At 32.3% G+C, this 19,511-nt stretch overlaps 1 protein-coding gene across 1 annotated transcript; it reads right to left on the reverse strand.

Moving 5' to 3' along the window:
• Nucleotides 1–452: 452 nt before the first annotated feature.
• LOC145332014 (cytochrome P450 2J4-like) lies at nt 453–12,053 on the reverse strand. The gene is made up of 13 exons (XM_080176918.1): nt 11,798–12,053; nt 10,340–10,394; nt 9,974–10,071; nt 6,822–6,916; nt 6,382–6,507; nt 5,813–6,065; nt 5,381–5,489; nt 5,017–5,143; nt 3,849–3,929; nt 3,191–3,290; nt 2,778–2,872; nt 1,558–1,685; nt 453–1,130 (listed from the first exon to the last, which is right to left on the reverse strand). Exons 1-13 carry the CDS (start codon nt 11,930–11,932, stop codon nt 1,009–1,011), a joined length of 1,524 nt encoding a protein of 507 aa, XP_080033044.1. The 5' UTR covers nt 11,933–12,053; the 3' UTR covers nt 453–1,008.
• Between the last annotated feature and the right edge of the window lie 7,458 nt (nt 12,054–19,511).

Genomic DNA, 19,511 nt, shown 5'->3' on the forward strand with positions numbered 1-19,511 from the left:
ACCCATAGTATTTTTTTAGTAAATATACTAGGTTTATGTTTAATATTTGCTTTATCGACTAAAAAGTTAGGTTTCAACGTGGTTTTATATGAAAAAAACTTTGAAATGTTAAGCATTGTTTATTGCAATATCATCAAATGTTTTGATGAGTTCAAACTGTTGTTTAAAAGCTTTGACACAAAATAAATTATTATGATCAAAAATGTATATTTAGAAAAAGGGTTTGTAACTTGTAAACAGTTTAATTAATGTACTTCTGCAATTTACAACATTTGATGCTTTTCTGCAGTGTTATTTTATTTTATCCTTTGAACTCAATAAAGCATTTGATGATATTGCTTTAAAAATTACTTTACATTTCAAAGTTTTTTCATATAAAACCATGGTGAAACCTAACTTTTTAGTCGATAAAGCAAATATTAAACACAAACCTAATATATTCACTAAAAAATACTATGGGTCAATGCTGGAAGATGCTTAGAATCACTTGCCATTGTTATACCATTGTGAATACTGGCTTCTCATTGGTTAATCGTTAATTTTTTCTGACGTCATAGTCAGACACTTTTACTGTTTTCTCTTTAGAAACTTAAAAACAATGTATTTCAGTTTTGAAGAAATAGGGTAAATGTATAAAATACAATTTTGATTTTTAGAAAGTTGCGAGTTTTTTATAGTTATTTGACCGCAAATTAGCCGTCTAAAAACACTTTGCAGATTCGCATTACGAATAACTTTATCTGCAGTCTAATTACTATGAAACAAGGAGGACAACATCAAAAAAGGGAAACTAAATAAACTAGCCAACACAGTCAGACAGACAATCATAGATTAAGATTTGAAAGTTGTCACTTTTTAAAATTTGTATTTTATTTTTACTGCAATTTTTTTGATTAATAGGTTTGATTTTAACATGTACAATATTACAGAGCTGTCTATTTGTAAGGATATGACCTATGTATGGATAGTAAAAATCCTAAATATAAAGAGTTAATATATTTTTAATATTTAGTTTCTTGGTTTAATTCTTATTTTGAATGGTTTTGGGAGGATGGTTGCTCCCATGTTATAGTCGTCCTCAGGAATCTTGGAGGGGTCCTCCGGATGCAGGCTAAACTCATGCAGAATACCTGAAATTATCGGGATTTGTCAGAAGGGCTGAAATGCTAATTTTTGCGAGATTTTCGCGTGATTTGGAACACTTAGAAATATGTAGTTATCATTGAGACTTTATTTGTATGTCAGTTTGTACTGTCTGTTTTCCCTCTTATCTCTCTCCTTCTCTCTCACACATACACTCACTCCCTCTTTCTATCTATCTATTTATCTCTTATGTTAATATACCTTTCTGTCCATCTTTCTGGATATCTTTCTGTTTGTATATTTTTATCTTATGTCTACCTTTCTATCCTCTTCTGTCTTCTATATATTTCTGACTGTCTTTATGTCTTGCATTCTGTATTAATGACTGTAAATATTTTTGGATATTAGTATATCTTTCTTTCTTTATCTATCTATCAATCCAATCATCTAAACTTTTCTATCTATCTGCAACACCTGTGAAGAAAGCGTACAGCTCAGTCTTAGCCAGCGTCTCACCCAGACACCTTCTCTTCCCTATTGAAAAGGGAATCAGATGATCGTCTGATTTCACTTTCCCATTCTCATCAAGAAATCTGTCTGGCCTGTAAATAGAAAAATTACATTATTATGCATACCAGGATGTTCTTTTGTATGCATATAATAATAAAGGCAAAAATAACGCATACATTTGTGCTTTAGAAACAAAGTTGTGTCATTTTCCCAGTAACTTCCTTAGAAAACAAACAAAAGTACAATACCTAAATGTTGTGCCATCCTTCGAGTAATCTCCCTTTAGAAGAACAGCCATGAGTAAAAATCTGAATTCTGTGCCATCTTCCAGTAATCCTCCTTCAGAAGAACCACACTTTACCTGAAAGTTGTTCCATCTCCCTATAAATCTTCCTCCAATAGAACAGCAACAATACTATGCCTGTTTTCTGTTTCATCTCCAATGAAATTTCTAGCTAGCTCATATCAGAAGAACAACCCAACATAATTATATCTGAATGCTGTGCAATCTCCTTAGCCGTCTCTTATTATAATATCCGCCAACTATTCTATGCCCGAATGTTGTTAATCTCCCAGTAATCTCCAGTAAAGCCAAGCTGTGTCATCTCAATCCCTGGAATTCTTCCTCCCACAGAACAGCCAATAATACTATACCTGTATTCTGTTTCATCTCCAAAGTAATCTCCAGTTAGAAGAATGGCCAATAATACTATACCTGAATACTGTGTCATCTCCCTAGAAATCATCCTCCAACAGAATAGCCAACAACACTATACCTGAATGTTGTTTCATCTCCCCAGTAATCTCACTTCAAAAGAACAGCCAATAATACTATACCTGTATTCTGTGTCATCTCCAAAGTAATACTCATTCAGAAGAACAGCCAAAAATACTGTACCTCATCTTCCTATAATCATCCTTCAGAAGAACAGCCAACATAAGTATACCATCTCCCCAGTAATATTCTGTTTAGAAGAACAGCTAATATAAGTAATAGTATACCCGAATGCTGTGTCATCTCCCCAGTAATCTTACTTTACAGAACAGCAAATAATACTATACCTGTATTCTGTGTCATCTCCAAAGTAACATCCATTCAGAAGAACAGCCAATAAAACTATACCTGAATACTTTGTCATCTCCCTAGAAATCATCCTTAAAAAGAACAGCCAACATTAGTATACCTGAATGCTGTGCCATCACCCCAGTAATCTCCCTTCAGAAGAACAGCCAACAATGGATTTATATTTGTATTTGCAGGAAGGGTAATTCCATTCACCTAAGTAAAAATGCAATAAGCTCACAAAGTTTTAATGAAAACCTAACAGTAAAATTATTTTGAAGAGCCTATTTAAAATAAGTTAAATTAATAAAACTTTTATTTTAAAACAAAATAATTCGAATAAAAGTTAAATTAGTTAAATTACCGTAATTTTACTATTGATAAGCTGCCTAAAAGTGCTTGTGAGCTTGGTTATGTCTGTAAAATTTCAGACCTTTTGTGTGTTGGTCTGCCTGGTATTTTTGGTTATAAAGATATTTCAAATTATTTAGTATTGCCTTGAAAGAATGTTGTCCACTTCACAGACATATTTACCTCTATTGGAACAGCATTAAAATGGCTGACACCCAAAGGCACAATATTTGCACATCTTTGTATCTCCATAATTACAGCTTCAGTGTAGGGTAGGTCCGCCCTGGAAAATAGATTTAGAAATTCTTAAACCTCAAATTGAATGAAATCACTGAATATCTGTCTCTTTCTTATGAAAAATAAACGTATCAAAAAAGGTATACATAGATTAACAAGTGTATCTGTACAGACAACCAACTCTTTGAACAACCTTTGTTGAAAGGATTAGATGTGCATAAAAATTCTTAGCACCTGTTCATTGGACAAAGTATTCCATAGATTCATAATTAATAAATTATTTGATTTAGAATCGTGGATTTTTTAAATTTTAGTCTTTAAAGTAGATTGCTAATATAGTCCTCAGATAGTGATCAATACTTTCCTCCATGATCAGGGGATGCCAGCTGTGAAAACCAAATATCAGTGTATGCTAGAATCACTCACAATATTCAAGTATTTTATATCCATCATGAAGTTTTATTGTTATTTGAATAGTGATTCTATACCAGCAATGACTACTTGATATTTCGTATTGACTGAGAGGTTTGAGCTTGAGGTGCAGACAAAAACTCCACTTCAAGAAGACACATTACCATGATAGAAGTATAGAAGTTGACTGTACCTGTCTGTAAGACTTGTAAACCTGCCCCTACCAACCACTTGATCCAACTCTTCCTGAACCTTCTTCTGGATTTCTGGATGTCTAAAATAGCAATAGAATCAAAGTTTCTCCCAACTAGAAGCTCCAAAAACCATTGATAATTAATTAATTTCCATAATTACATCACCTGTAATAAATCTTCCAGAGAAACTATAGCTTAAATATTATTTTTTTTGTTATTTGGCCTTAGGTAGTTATTCAGTAGAAAACAAGAAAAATAAGCAAAGCTTACTATATTCAAATAAAATCTTTGTTTATTCTGTTCTATTCAGGGAGTAAGGGAGGGGACAATGGATCGAATATTCAATTTTTAGGAGTCTCAGACTTTGGGGACTGGCTTAAAGGGAATGTGAAAGAATTTAGCAGTTTCTGACTGAGTTTGGGGACTTGCGCATAGAATGCCGCTACTCGTTATGTATGTTTTGAATATTGCAGACGGGGAGAAGGGATAAGGGAAGTGGGGGGAAGGGAAATAAACACTCGCTGTGTTAGTTTGGAATGTAGCAGACGGGGAGAAGGGAGAAGGGAAGTGGGGGGAAGGGAAATAAACACTCATTGTGTTAGTTTGGAATCTAGCAGACGGGGAGAAGGAAGAAGGGAAGTGGGGGGAAGGGAAATAAACACTCGTTGTGTTAGTTTGGAATGTAGCAGACGGGGGGGAGAATAAGAAGAATAACAGAATAAAAAGGGGCAGTCATATTCTTGCTAGCAGCTGGCCAGGTCCAATAATCTTTTAATATAAAAATCGCACCGAAAAACCTCAATATATTTCATCAAAAACAAGTTGTGATTTCACTTTACATGACGCTATGGAAATCTATTATTCAATTAACAATCCCTTTATAATTTCCTACAAATTTATTGGATTAAACTGGATTTCATGCCCTTTCTTTGATAACTCTTATATTGAATTAATTGCCCATTGTCCCCTCCCTTACTCCCTGTGTTCTATTACATACCAATCCATGTAGAGCTTTCCAAAAGACTGAGCTCTAGTGTTTACCCTCCCTCTCTTCCAAAAAGCAGCACATACCATACACAAAATGATATGTGCTGACCTCTCAGTATAGTAGTTAGTTGAACAAGCAAACATTATCAAAATCTTTGCCTGCTATGTTGTATCTCCTACCTGACCATATAAAGCATGCCCCAGGTGAGGGTGGTGGAGCTAGTCTCAGCACCTGCCAGGAAGAGATCATTCAGGGTGTTTATAAGGTTCTCTTTACCAACATCACCATAGAAACTTGACTCGGGGTCTTAATTAATAATAGGTATGAATTAAATGGCACTTTAGCACCTTCCTTTATGAATTTTTTAGATGGATATCCTCTTGTGTATCAAAAATGCAAATATGAATAGTATTTTTCATACATTCCTAGGATATTCTTACAAACAAATGAGATTCATCTTTAGCTCTTTTAATCTCAATAAGAATAGTATCAATTTAGTCTCTAGGATTGTTCTTACAAGTAGATGAATCATTGGATATTGACCTGTAGTTTTCTTAATCTCAATAAGAATAGTATCAATATAGTCTCTAGGATTGTTCTCATCCAATGTTTCTTCATGCTCTCTCACATGATCTGCCATCAAGGCATTTATCTAAAAAAATATTTTAGATTACTAATATGCTTTAACAAATTTATATGCTATTTAACTTTTTTGATGTTCAAACTAGATCAAAAATTAAATATATTTAAAAAGCCAATATCATGAGGACCATTTTAAGCTTTTTCAACTCTTTTAAAGCTAAGGTAAAAACAAGGATGACAACACTCCACATTTTCTACTTAGCATTATTGGCAACAAATTCGCTCAGACAGTTATCTTTCATTGCAGATGACAAATAACCATTATCACTTAGTATCAAAAAGAAACTATTATTTTGAAAAACTTGTAGAGTAGTTTCCTTATTAAAATCATACCTTTGTGTTGAGGATAACAGCAGTATGTCTATTCAACAGAGTGGGGAAGATTTTAAACAGCCAGGGAATGGTGATGTGGAGAATACTGATGGGGTTTCCAACTTCCTTGAAGAACTGGTGCATAAGGTACATTATCTCCCCTAACTTAGGATCATCATATTCAAATGAGTGGCCAACAGACACTTTCCAGAGAACATTCAGAACTGGCATGTTGAACTTACCTGCCAAATTCACAGGCTCACTGTTGGTTGATCTAAAGCAAGTGTTGAGATTTTTAAAAAATAATGTAATCATTATCAAAAATCTTCTTAACTTTTGGGAAAATTGTTTAATGTTAAAGAAAATTAAAACATTGAAAACTATCTAACATAATTGCAAATCTAGAAAATCTTTAAAAATAAAAAATCCTCAGTGAGAGAATAAATTAATTATTGGCTAATATCACTAATAATTGGGATAAAAATGATTCACATGTTTCAATTAGAATAATATTCTAGACATTTTGTATATATGATTTGAGTTGTTTAACAAATAAGCTTTAAATGGTGGTTTAAAAAATAACAATTTACCTGAGAAAATTAAGAAATTTTTGTACTTCCTCCTGAACAGTCTCTTCCATACTAAGACGACCAAATCCAAAATCTCTGAGAGTTTTCAGTGTCGTTCTTCTTTGCTCACTCCAATGTCTTCCCTGACTAATAAGAGAAAAATAATTTATTGTTTTTTGTGCAAATTAAAACATCTGTTTTTTAAAGCTGTAAGGGGCGTTAATCTCTCTTAATATCGAAATTTGGTAAGTCTACCTTTCTATATGCTTCATCCCCACAAGGTTAAACCCCCCCCCCCCTGGTAAAACCCTGTGCACTCCACATAAGGATAAGCACTTTTTTGGGATGGGTACAAAATCCCTCTATCCTCCTGTAACAGGTTGAAAATGAAAGGTCTCAACCACTATCAAAAGATACAGATACCCATGAGATAAAACTAAATAAAACTATTGGTATCTAACCTGAAAATGACGCCTCTACTGGGTTGAAGAGGATCCCAACCTCTGTCAATACACAACTTCTGATGAAATACATTTTTACTATAACTTGTGTGGCCCCTGTCATTAGCATTTACAGATTACTTTAGACAATAATAAAATTTTATTTATTGGGACCAGAAAGAATCTACCCAATACTTAAAGGGGCTGTGAACGTAAATTTTTCTCATCTTAATATCAATCTTAACATTATCTCATTCATAATATCTTACAGATAGAGCAAAACTCGCTTTTGTTTGCTTAAAAACGGCTTATTCCGACGATTTTTATAAGGTAAAGGGAAAGGAAGAAATTTTCCTTATTATATAAAATGTGCATTAAATTGCTTTTTTCTCCCATTATAGCTAAAATTAAACTTTTTCACTTTACCCTAGGTTAGGTAACTTCATTTCACTTTTCAATAAAATCTAAAATGCAGCGGTTTTTGAGAAAATTAGATTTGAAAATTTCAAGTTTAATTTTTATCCCCTAGGAGTTATTGCATAATCATGACAAGAAAAGCAAAGATTATTTATTTAACATTTTGAACAACTTTGCTTTTATAAGTTCTTCATAAAACCACTCCTGAAGGGAGTTAATTAATGGCCATTTTTATCAGTTGCTTTGCTAAGGTCACGGAAATTCAGCCTTAACCCTTACAGATGGGGGGGGGGCTCAAAGAGCCCCCCCATCCTCTAGTTTTTTAAATCTCATTTTTTTTGTAGGTAAGATGGAGAGCTGTAACTTCATGACTTTTTAAGTTTAGTAATTATACGTCGGCAAGAGTTGATTTTATTAGGATATCTGGTCTGTGTTGGTCGTGGTGTCCGGTCAAAGTCGGTTGGGTAGAAAAAAAAATTAGAAAAAATTCTAAATAAATCTTAATTTCTACATTATGACTTTTGTGTATAAGGTAGAAACCTAAATTTTTTTGGTGAATACTTAGATATCAATGACCTTCTGAGAAAAGTGGTGTTATGATCGTTTGACCGCTCCCTGACCGACTTTATGACCGATTTTTGTCTGGCTTTTACTACAGACATATATCATGAATATCGTGGCTTCTATTACAGCTAGAGACCTATAATTATTTTTGGTAAATCCTTGAGCAACAAGAAACGGATAAAAACATTATTTGCGCCGCCAACCGCCGTTTTACCGCCGTAACCGCCGAAAATGGCGGTTTCTGTTATTTGCCGTTTTTCGGCGATGATCAGAAAAAGTAAAGTTCGTCCTAAAATTTGGTCATCCTAGCTGCAAAATTGGCCGCTCTACAGCTGTTTTAAAATTTAGCGGCTGGCCGCTAAAAAGCGGCTAAAGAGCGGTCTGACTGCTATGACTTGAAAAAGTAATTTTCTCTAAAAATACACATGAACCACCAAAAAAAAAATTTACGTCTTTATCTGTACCAGGAGCCGAGATAGAGGGGGGGCTCTTTGAGCCCCCCCCCCCCCCCCCCCAATCTATTAAGGTGGGAATTGGGGCCCGATCTGTAAGGGTTAAATAAATCATATATAGAGAGGTTTTATGAAAGACTTTATACAAGCAAAGTTGTTCAAAATTTTAAATAAAAAATCTTTGCTTTTCTTGTCATGATTATGCAATAACTCCTAGGGGATGAAAATTTAACTTGAAATTTTCAAATCTAATTTTCTTAAAATCCGCTGCATTTTAGATTTTATTGAAAAGTGAAATAAAGTTACCAAACCTAGCATAATGAAATGCACTATGTCCAAATTTAGGTTCTGACACAAAAGTCAAAGCACCTTCGAAATCATTGTGCTTGATTTTTCCTAACGGTTAAGCTGACTTATAACATAATCCTTGCTTTAAACCAATGTATAGTTACTAAGAAATTGATGAAATAAGCAATATTTTTTACTGAAAACCAAATACAATAACAAAGCTAGAAACAGGTTATTTTATTAGTATCCAATTAACTTTAGATGGCCCATCTCTCGCCCACCTTTAATTACAAATTTGTAAATAATAAAGACGCAATATTTCTTTATAAACAGTCTGATAAAAGTGTAAACTAATTCTCCAAAGTGGGTGATTTATTGTCCAACACAATAAAAAAGGATATTATTATTTTAAATAACCTATGAGATTCAACCCTTTGTAGACAGTGAGGTATTTTTTTGTCAATAATACGAATTTAAAATAGGCAGGGAGTAAGGGAGGGGACAATGGATCGAATATTCAATTTTTAGGAGTCTCAGACTTTGGGGACTGGCCTAAAGGGAATGTGCAAGAATTTAGCAGTTTCTGACTGAGTTTGGGGACTTGCGCATAGAATGCCGCTACTCGTTATGTATGTTTTGAATATTGCAGACGGGGAGAAGGGATAAGGGAAGTGGGGGGAAGGGAAATAAACACTCATTGTGTTAGTTTGGAATGTAGCAGACGGGGAGAAGGGAGGTGGGGGCAAGGGGCAAGGGAAATAAACAGAATAAAAAGGGGCAGTCATATTCTTGCTAGCAGCTGGCCGGGTCCAATAATCTTTTAATATAAAAATCACACCAAAAACCTCAATATATTTCATCAAAAACAAGTTGTGATTTCACTTTACATGACGCTATGGAAATCTATTATTCAACTAACAATCCCTTTATAATTTCCCACAAATTTATTGGATTAAACTGGATTTCATGCCCTTTCTTTGATAACTCTTATATTGAATTAATTGCCCATTGTCCCCTCCCTTACTCCCTGTAAAATAGGTCTTTATTACCTAATTACTACGTTATAAAAAAACTAATTGGCAATTTTATATCATAAAATAACTCCTTAACAGTAAGTAAATTGTTTCAACTATATATGACAAGTTAAATATCCCTACAAACATGATAAGAAACAAAAACGTTCAGATTTTCCCTGTTTTTTCCTTTTTCCCTTCCAAAATACCATAAAATCAAGGCATTATTCCTGGATATTTTTGTTAATAGGACGTTTTTGGTTGATCAGTGTAGTGAAATGTGCTTAGAAAATGTTAAGATTTGATAATCAGATGAGAAATTTTTACGTTCACACTCCCTTTAATTTTTGTTGAGTTATACTACTAATGGATGTTCATCATTCTTATTTGAATGTTTAGCATTAAATACAAAGTGTAATAAACTAATTGTCTGTAAATTCCTGTTTTGTACTTGTGGGTGGCTGTACAGATATTTGAGGGTGTCATAGTCCCCAACAAACAGATTATCCAGACCAAACATATTCGTCATAAACATACCTGAACAAAACTTAGATTTTACTCAATTCTTGGTAAATGTTGCTAGAATTAATTACTACAAAAAGACTTTTAAAGACTGCTAGCTGTCAAATGGCGGAAAGTATTTGTCATGCCCTCACATTCTAATAAGCAACATTAGCGTACATGAGAACTCTAGAAATTATTACATTTTGTCACAATTAAGCTACTGGAACTATTTATATTTTACATGTTTATTTTGTATCTAATTAGAGAACATTTGAAGTAAATCATTGATTAAGATACTTACCTTTTTTAGCATATTTCTTGTAGAGTGTCATAAAGTTTCCAACTGGATCTTTAGGCTAAATTATCAATTTTGTTCTAATCATTATTTCATTTATTTTCTATATGTTATTATGTTAACTTAAAAGAATAATAAAAGAATGATTTATATTTCAATATTATACTCTATGTCCTAGGGGGAAAGGGTTAATCCCTGCTTTCCCCCTTAAACTGTTTTTAAACTATTTTTGAAAGGTATATTAAAAATATACTTTGACACCTGTAGAATCATACTGCAAAGCCAAAAATGAGAACAATTGCCCACATCAATTTTTATTAGGATTTTAAAGTTTTTTTTTACTATGGATTAAATGATTTTTACTGAATCGTGATATTTCTTCCCTTTGTAGGTAAAATACTCAGCTTTTAGAGTGTCTTGCTTCGTAAATATTGTATGCTAGTATACAATAAAGTTAGGTCTTTTGATTTCATCTATCAATACTAATTAAAAATTAATTCTTTACAATATATCAATGAATTAACATAAAAATGTTTCATGTCTATTATACATTAAAACACATAAAAATTGGCTGTAAAGGGTTAAATAAATTAAGATGACAACAAATGTTTATGCAATGCAACAAATTTATTTTTGTCACATATACAAATATGATATAAAATAGGATTATTCAAACATATTTTTTAAAATATTTTTAAAAAGTATGTATGTTTTATGAGTAGGGATTTCATTCTTTTCATTTTTATTAAATAAAATTATTTAACTACGTTTGAAATAAGTCACTTTGTTAAATCACTCTTTCTGAAATTATAAAGAATTGAAATGAAAGAAGATTTCTTATTGGTTTAAATGCAGCATTATGTTTATTATTGTATTATGTCAGATTTTTCAATGAAATTTATTGTTTTAGAAAAAAAAATTATTTCCATTGAACAGAGTTATGTTTTTTTATTGTATCCGTATAAAGTGAATTATAAAAAATTGTTCACTAAGTTACAATATTACACGAAGTAAAAAAAGACCTTTTGATCTGGTCAAAATGAACAGAGCAACAGTAAAAATTAATTTTTAAATCCCCCCAAAAAAGTTTATTGGGGACTTAATTCAAATTTGGGCTCTGCAGTCTGATTCTATAGGTGTCCTAGTATGTTTTTGACCCCCCATTAAAAAATAGTTTAAAAACAGTTTAAATATAAACATATACATAAAACTGAAGGTATATATATTTGATCCTCTATAATCACAAATTTACCGCTAAGTTTTTTTTTGGGTGGGGGGGGGGGGGAAGAAATGCTTTTTCTAATAAAAAGATATATTTATTAACTTTAAGACAAAAGGAAACGCTGCAATTTGTACTTAGAAGTACAAATTAGAATCATTTTGTTGATTTTTATTGCTGCTACTTTTAAGCATCCTTGATTAATATAAAAGAAAGTAATAATTTATGACAAAAGAACAAAATGCCTTGATCATGAGTTCAATATGTCCAAATGGTGGTATAAAAATTGCCGGGGCCGCTATGTGCCAGTACTTCCATCTTTTTATCACACCATAATACACTAACAGCGTTAGCAATAATATTAACAAGTGCACAAGCATTGCACTGCGCCTTTTCCAGTTTATTTATTCTTGTTTTTGGTTATCACTAATTTTTTTTCACGCCGCACCTTTTGATGTTACTAGTTGAACGTACTATGCTTGACTGAGAGAGATTGTTAGTGTACAAAACGCGTCGCAGTGTGTTACCATACATTTTTTGCCCACCTAAGCTTTACTATGAACCCATATAACATGGTTCTATAATTAAGGTGGAAGAAAACAGGTTTCTAAAAAAGTAAAATATGATTTATTACCATTGTTCAAAAAAAAATAGAATCCACATAGAGACGTTTATAAACAAGATGACATCATCCATAAGTAGCAAAGAGAATAAAAAATCAAGGAATAGACAAACGGACTAGGTGTGTTTTAGAGCAGTTGTTCAGTTGTCATAAAAGAGAAAAGAAAATCACGAAACCTTTAAAAAATAAGTATTTTTCTTTTAAAGCACATCTGACAGACAGACGGACAAATTTATGTATAGACTAGATGTTCATATAACATAGGAATCTTCACAGATAATTCCCCCCATTAACGTTACAGACTTACTGGCGGACAAACAGACAAATTGAATTATAGAGCAGCTTCAATGATGAAAAAATCAATGCTACATTGATACAAAAACGAACATAAAATGCAGGACGGTAGGCTTTAATTTCTCAACTATATGTAAAAGTATCTGTATGGAGAAAATTGGTTTGAATGGTTGTTTTTACGATTATGACCATTATTATCGTACGGTATAATAGCAATAATGTCTGTAAAACCAAGGCCTATTATGTCCATAGTAAAACATTAGCTATTACAAAAAATATCATATTAGTAAACAAGGACGTCCAAGCTTTTTCCGGTGGAGTTGATAAGGTGCCTATGGGGAAGTGGGATTTAATTATTCTAAAGATATTAGCCGTCTTTTAAACCGAGAAATTCATATTTTTTAAAAATATGATTAGTTAATGACATATAAACATGAGTTATATATTTTCCGTCATAATTTCAACATTTGAAATAATATTTTTACTGTTTTATAGTCTCATTTCAAAAAAGTAATTTCTTGTTATGCTTTTTAAAGAAAAAGTAAATTTATGAAGTCGTATTATATCTACAAAATTTAGTAAGATATTCAAAAGCAGCTAGATGAATTTTTGGACTCTATACCAATTAGAGTTATCACAGTAATATTATTACATTGCTGGTTTAATGTCAATTTGAAGTAATATTAAAAGATAATATAAAAATTTATCGTCCATTGTCTTATCCGCGAAGATAGCTGATTTTAACCCATAACTTTACCTCTTATCATATTTCAAATTTTAGTTTCTTTGGTTTGATTTGAAAGTTGTACTTTCCCAGAGGGCATTTTTTCCTATGACGGTTCCATAAACTCGAGATTACAGCAAAAAAACATCACTGTTGATAGTAATCATATTATGATTCTATATATGCTTTACAACTTTAGAAATCAACACAGAAACCTAAATCAACTGAAAATTGATTGCATATTTCTTCCCTAATTTCCGAAGTTGTACAGCAGATAACCCAACTATTGCAAAATCTATTATCAGCTACTCCCGGCCAAAGGGAAAAACGATATACATTCAAAAAATTTTTTTTTTAAGTTTGAAGCTATTTTGGCTAGTAGTAAATATTGAGATATATATATATATATATATATATAATTAGGAAACTATGTACACAATCGGAAATTCAAATTCAGCTGACCGATACTTAGACTGGATTTAGATAGTCCTGTGTATACAGTAACAGTAACAGTAGCATAATAAACCATTAGATATTGGAAACTTACTTTAATCATTCTGTCATAATATCTTTAAATTGACAGAAGGATTCACTTCTTGTTTAACAAGAAATATTTGAGATTTGACATACACTGTTAAAAATCTTTGTAAATGTCCATTTTGCTCAAAAAACTAAATTTATACAAAAATTTTGACAAAAATTATGATTTAAGGAATTTTATTTGTTAAAAACAATTCTAAATACTAGAGTAATAGGATGTTTGTCTGCTAGCATGTTGTTATGTTTGCCTGCTAAGATCTCGTAAACTGTTGTGCTGCTAGTTACACAATATTCAGAAATGTTTTATATCGTTTCAGGAAAGGTTTTAGGCTATTGGTCGTAAGTTGAAGGGGGGGGGGGGGGGGTGGGATTGACACACTCCAAAATACTCTTAGCTTAAAAATGTACATATAGCTAAAAATTTAAGAGTGTATATAAGAAATTATAAGTATGCTGAAGCACAACGTGGACGCTGCTACAGGACTTGTTTTTTAACAAAATAACATTGACTTGTATACATAGACGTCCAAGCTTTTTTTTTGGGGGGGAGTAAAAATTTTTAAAGGGGGGGGGGGGGGTAAAGTACCCCCCCCCCCAAATTTGTAAATGTAAAAAGTAAGTTGTCAAATTAAAGATCTTACTAAAAATACGGACTAGTTATTTAAAAAAAAATAAAAAAAAGTTAGGACACGTTCTTTATTAAATAGTTGACGTATCATCGTCCTAATGGTATTTTAATCACATTATATTACTATATTCTTATGTCGAAAAAAACAAAACAATTATGAAATTATGAAAGGGTTCGATGTGTAGCCTTGCAAAATAGCAAAAAATATGCCAATGCAATGGCAAGATATTCGTTTACATTCGAATATTTCATTATTCTGCTAGTTTATGTAAATCTGTCAATAAATCAACAAAAATGATATTTGATAAAAGTTTAACCATAAAAATCAATTGTAGCTGCGCCCCTAGCCATTTAATGGCCAATTAACATTATCTGAAAAGTGAAAAACACCTTATACAATACTATATACATGATTTTTCAGTATAGCTCAGAACCAGTATTAATCCAACGAAAATTAACAAATTTTGACTCATACTAAAAATGTTCTTAACCTGACTTCTGTCTGTATAATATAGTTACCTTCTAAAACTTCTTAGAAGAGTATATCTACCAGGGTTCGGCGGCCGCGCATCAGTCGCGAGCAAGCCTCAGTTAAATCGTTAAAAAAACTTTAAAAGTCAGTTGGATGTCTAAACCTTTTCCTAAACAGACACGTGGTTTATGCGCGGGTGCCGAGCCCTGGTATCTAATGCAATTTATTTGTATGATCATTTCTTTGATTTGCCTATGCTTCGCTACTTTTTAATGTTATCATCCTTGTTATTGAAAAAAAATTTCTTTTCCCTTTGTAAAAAAAAATCGATGAAAGCAATGTGACGGTTATTAATTACACAAAATAAATCATTATAAATATTCAAAACTTAGATTTATGAATATTTTCAAATAATGTTACACATGTAAAAATAAATAAATCATAAATAACCAACGATAGATAAAAGGTCAGTAAGCTTATCAGTTATCTATCATGGTTTTTTTACTTAAGGGTGGGGGAGGTTGGGCAATAAGATATATAAGTTTTCCGGAATTTTAATGTTAGGGGGAGATTTGAAATCTGCATCAAATTTTAAGGATTCTTTATAAAATTCGTTTTTTGTATTATTCTTTTTCTAAAAGCGGAAATGCATTTTATTTTTAAGTTAATTAATTTTGACCAATAGGATAGGTGGATTTTAAACTACCTGCGCTCTAATTGGTTGAATGATGTACGACATCCAATCATAGCGCAGATTTTTTAAATCCACCAATCACAGATGCCAAAATTAATTAACTAAAATTGCATTTCCGCTTTTAGATAAAGAATTATAGAAAAAACGAATTTTATAAAAAAAATCCTTAAAATTTGATGCAGATTTCAAATCTCCCCCTAACTTAAAAATTCCGGAAAACTTATATATCTTATTGGGCAATGCAATCAACCATGGTTTAAAATCTAATATTAAAAAAATACGGAGAAGTAACCACCACCCTCCCCCCCCCCTTGCCAATAAAGCGCAATAACCGATCAGACGCACAAAGTAAGCCACGGAGAAGAAATACATTGTTATGGGGAATCTTTACAAACAATGTTATACTTTTTGTAGACAACTTAGGGTGAGATAAAGCTTCCCTAAAATGGAGGACTTAAACGGTTACAGAGTTGATCTTCGTGGAAATTTTTCTTCATTGGACGTACGAACATAAATATTGAATTTTAGAGTAGCCGCGCGTCCTAATAAATTATACTTAATGTTCCCTTTTCTTAAAATGATAATTAACTGTGTTATGTTATGGTGATAGGCTAATTCAGAGCCCTGTTTTGTACAGTACATATTTTGTACCTTTGAACTTTTCTTGAGTTTAACACAAATTTTCAAAAAGGTTTTTTCACTAAAATGTACAAAACAAAGATATTTTCAAAATTATTTATTGTTTTTTACTGTTTATTTGCCCTTGTACTTTTTGCGTACATTTTTGGTCTACCTGATCTCTGTAATGTATTTGCATGTGTGCCATCAATATCGCATATTGAAATATCTGCGTAAACTTTCATGTTCGTAAGAAGATATAATCCTTAATTAAACAATAGTTACAGGATGTCTTTCTGTGCCTTTGTGTACCAAAGGGTCTTGCTAACGTTGAACCGATATGGTTCTCTTTTACAATGACGCTCCTAATAAAATTTATCCTTTCAAAAACTAAAATGAAAAGTAAAGGTTGACCCTACCCCCTCCCTTAATTTAAGTACTTTTAGAGAAGTGTAGCAGTTAGTTCTGTTACATAAAGTAATAAGCTTATTTTCTTTGTCCAATATAATCTCGATAACCTGTGAGCAGTTTATTTTCTATTTGAGGGAAGAGCTCCACAAAGCCCATAGTATTGTTTTAGCTTATTTAATTTTTATAAATATTTTAAAGGTTTCAGGCTATTTTCCACCTATATGTTTAATAACAAGAGTGAAGCAAAAAGAAAAGTTTTTTGATGCTATAATATTTTGCGGATCTGGTGTATTAATATTGTGATACATATGCGGAAGTGAATTCACATAGGTATTTGTATACATAATATATTTGACCTTATAAATCTTTGTATTCACATATTCACCAGGGATCTAAAGGGATAAGACAATGGCCGATAAATTGATGTACATCCCCAATGATGATACACAAAATTACCTTATCTGTAGATTACAACGAGTGGTTGAAACGTAAGGTCAATCCACAGGTAAACTATAACCAATCAAAATTCAATAATGGTTCTTAACCCTTAAAGTCGGGCCCCTTGCCGCACCTTAATCAGTCGGGGGGGGGGGGGGGGAGGGGCGTTCAACACCCCCCATATTATCTCAGTTCCTATTAAAGCTAGAGGGCTAATTTTTTTTGTACAAGTCCCCTGTGTTATGATAAATTTCCGACCTTATGTAAGTCATAGTCAATTTTCGCTTCCTTCACCCTTTTATTTAACATCCCTTGTTTTTAGGTCCTTTTTTACTTAAAAATTTCAAACGGGTGTAATTTTCTTATTTTTGAAGCTAGAAGAACAATTTTTTTGCAGAAAATGTTTATCTTTATGTAAATTTTTATATTTAAAATGTCAAAATATAAATTTCAGCGGCCGCAGCTGTACTTGCCAGCTGCCAGCCGCCGCAGTCGGCGGTCGGCGGGAAAATGCGGCAGATCTTTATGAAATGAAGACATGTAAGAAAAGCTTAAGTTTAAGATTTGAAGTATCTAAGTCAAAAATTGAGGCCACAGAAGCCTTTTAAAGATTTCTGGAGACCTGGAGGATCAGGACCTGCAGGATCATACATCATATGAGGATGTACTACTAGAGGATATTTTAGTATTTTGGCAAGATAAAATGCTTTGTTTAAGTCAAAACATATTTTTGCTCTTTACCTGGATGACCCTGCCAGGTTTGCTGGCATCCTGTGCCCGCCAGGATGAAGATATTCAAAAAATTCCAACTCTCAGTTATGTGTCATACCCAAACTTAAAAAGTCACGCAGTTTGGGCTCTTTATCCTTCACACACAGAAAATGAGATAAAAAAACCGGATGGGGGGCGTTCAACGCCCCCCCCCCTGACCGTTAAGGGTTAAAAGTGTTGAGCTAACAAAAAGAAAATCTTATTATAAAACTTTCGGGACTTTCTTCTATCCCCAATAATTACCACGTACAGAATAATACACTTTTATCATTTCTTAATATTTCATCTTTTCTTTGGGTTCTTTACAAAGTTATTTGCGTGTAAGTTTGTGAGCCTCTTGATTACATTGATTGCGTGAGTAGAGAGAGAGAGACACTGAGTAGATACTGTAGACTGTGTAAGCTTAAGATTATGGGTACTTAGAGTGGAGATATTATAGGCTTTGTAGAGACCTTATATTTGAGTCATCTGACAATGTTTCTGTAGGTATTATAGAATTGAAGACTAATCGAGTGGTTCTTGATCCAGAGCCCAAATCTCATTTTCGTGGGATTCGAACCCACGTGTTGGATAATTGGCATGCGTGATACTTATCAGAAAGTTTTATAAAAAGTTTAGGAATCATAGAATTACTCTTTATCGCATCGTACAATATACACTGAAACAGCTTGCCTCGGATGTTAAAATGAAAATTATAATATTAAACCTATTTATAAATAAATGATTTTTATTTCAATATTCGTAAAAAAAAATGCCTGTAATCCATTGCAATACATGAATTTTTCAGTTATTATTTGGTTTAGAAGCTAAACAGGAAAAATATTCTCGGAGTTTAAAATTTTAGACATTAAAAAGAGACCAAGTAATCGAAAATATCAAAATTTGGCGTTTTCCTCTTTCTTAAAAAAATTCTAAGAGGATAATACCCAAAATTTTTACTGTGTCTCATATGGATTTGGAAAATATAAATAAATTATGATCATGGGAGGACATACAGATCTAGCCTAGCTAAATAGTAGCTGCACAACAAATAACTAGACAACTAAAAAGCAATAAATCTTTCATGTATCAATGCATGTCTAAGGGGTCCAAATATTTTATCTATTATTAGTAACGCAGCTACTCTGTAACCAGGGTATTTATTTATGTATGTCCGTCTAAGTAATTATATCATCGTAACCAAATTCATCTTGTTCATTAACTGCTTAGAAACAGTTTACAAACATGAATTGTTCAAAATTTGATGAAGCTATATCTGCCCATCCTACTGATCTTTATTTATTGACAATATTGTCATTGCTGTGCTAAATATGGACATATTTGTCCTTATTGACCACATATTTAGGGACAGGCACTATACATCCCTTCAAAATAGTAATTGAATAGTTATTTATTGCATATCGTATTATAGACAGCATTCCGTGGATATTAATGAAATTATAAGTTTAAAACCAGTTTTGTTTTGTTTTAATATTTGTGGAAGATTGTCTGTAATTCGATGTTTTACAAGATTTTTCAGTATGACTGAGAACTGGTTCTTGTCCAGCTGAAAATAATTTGTTTTGAAACCAATAAAAAAAACTTAAATGAATTCAATATCACGCACAAACCTTACACGAAAGTGAAAATTAACAAATCATCTTAATACCGACAGCCGAAAAAAACTATTGTGTAAAAAAGCTTCGCATTAGAAATCATAAAAATCAATCCAGCGCTTTCGCAAAAAGTGGTCACTAAAAGCCAACCG

The sequence above is a fragment of the Acartia tonsa genome, chromosome 11 (assembly GCF_053477335.1).
Source record: "Acartia tonsa isolate MP-2025a chromosome 11, ASM5347733v1, whole genome shotgun sequence".
NCBI classification, from domain to species: domain Eukaryota; kingdom Metazoa; phylum Arthropoda; class Copepoda; order Calanoida; family Acartiidae; genus Acartia; species Acartia tonsa.

Excerpts from the sequence above, each read along its gene's own strand:
- LOC145332014 (XM_080176918.1), bottom strand. The coding sequence starts at position 11,932 with ATGCTTGTGCACTTGTTAATATTATTGCTAACGCTGTTAGTGTATTAT. Across the intron at positions 6,917-9,973 it reads ACCCACAAGTACAAAACAGG|GGCCACACAAGTTATAGTAA; the intron begins AATTTACAGACA and ends GCTAATGACAGG. Across the intron at positions 6,066-6,381 it reads AAATTTCTTAATTTTCTCAG|ATCAACCAACAGTGAGCCTG; the intron begins GTAAATTGTTAT and ends CACTTGCTTTAG.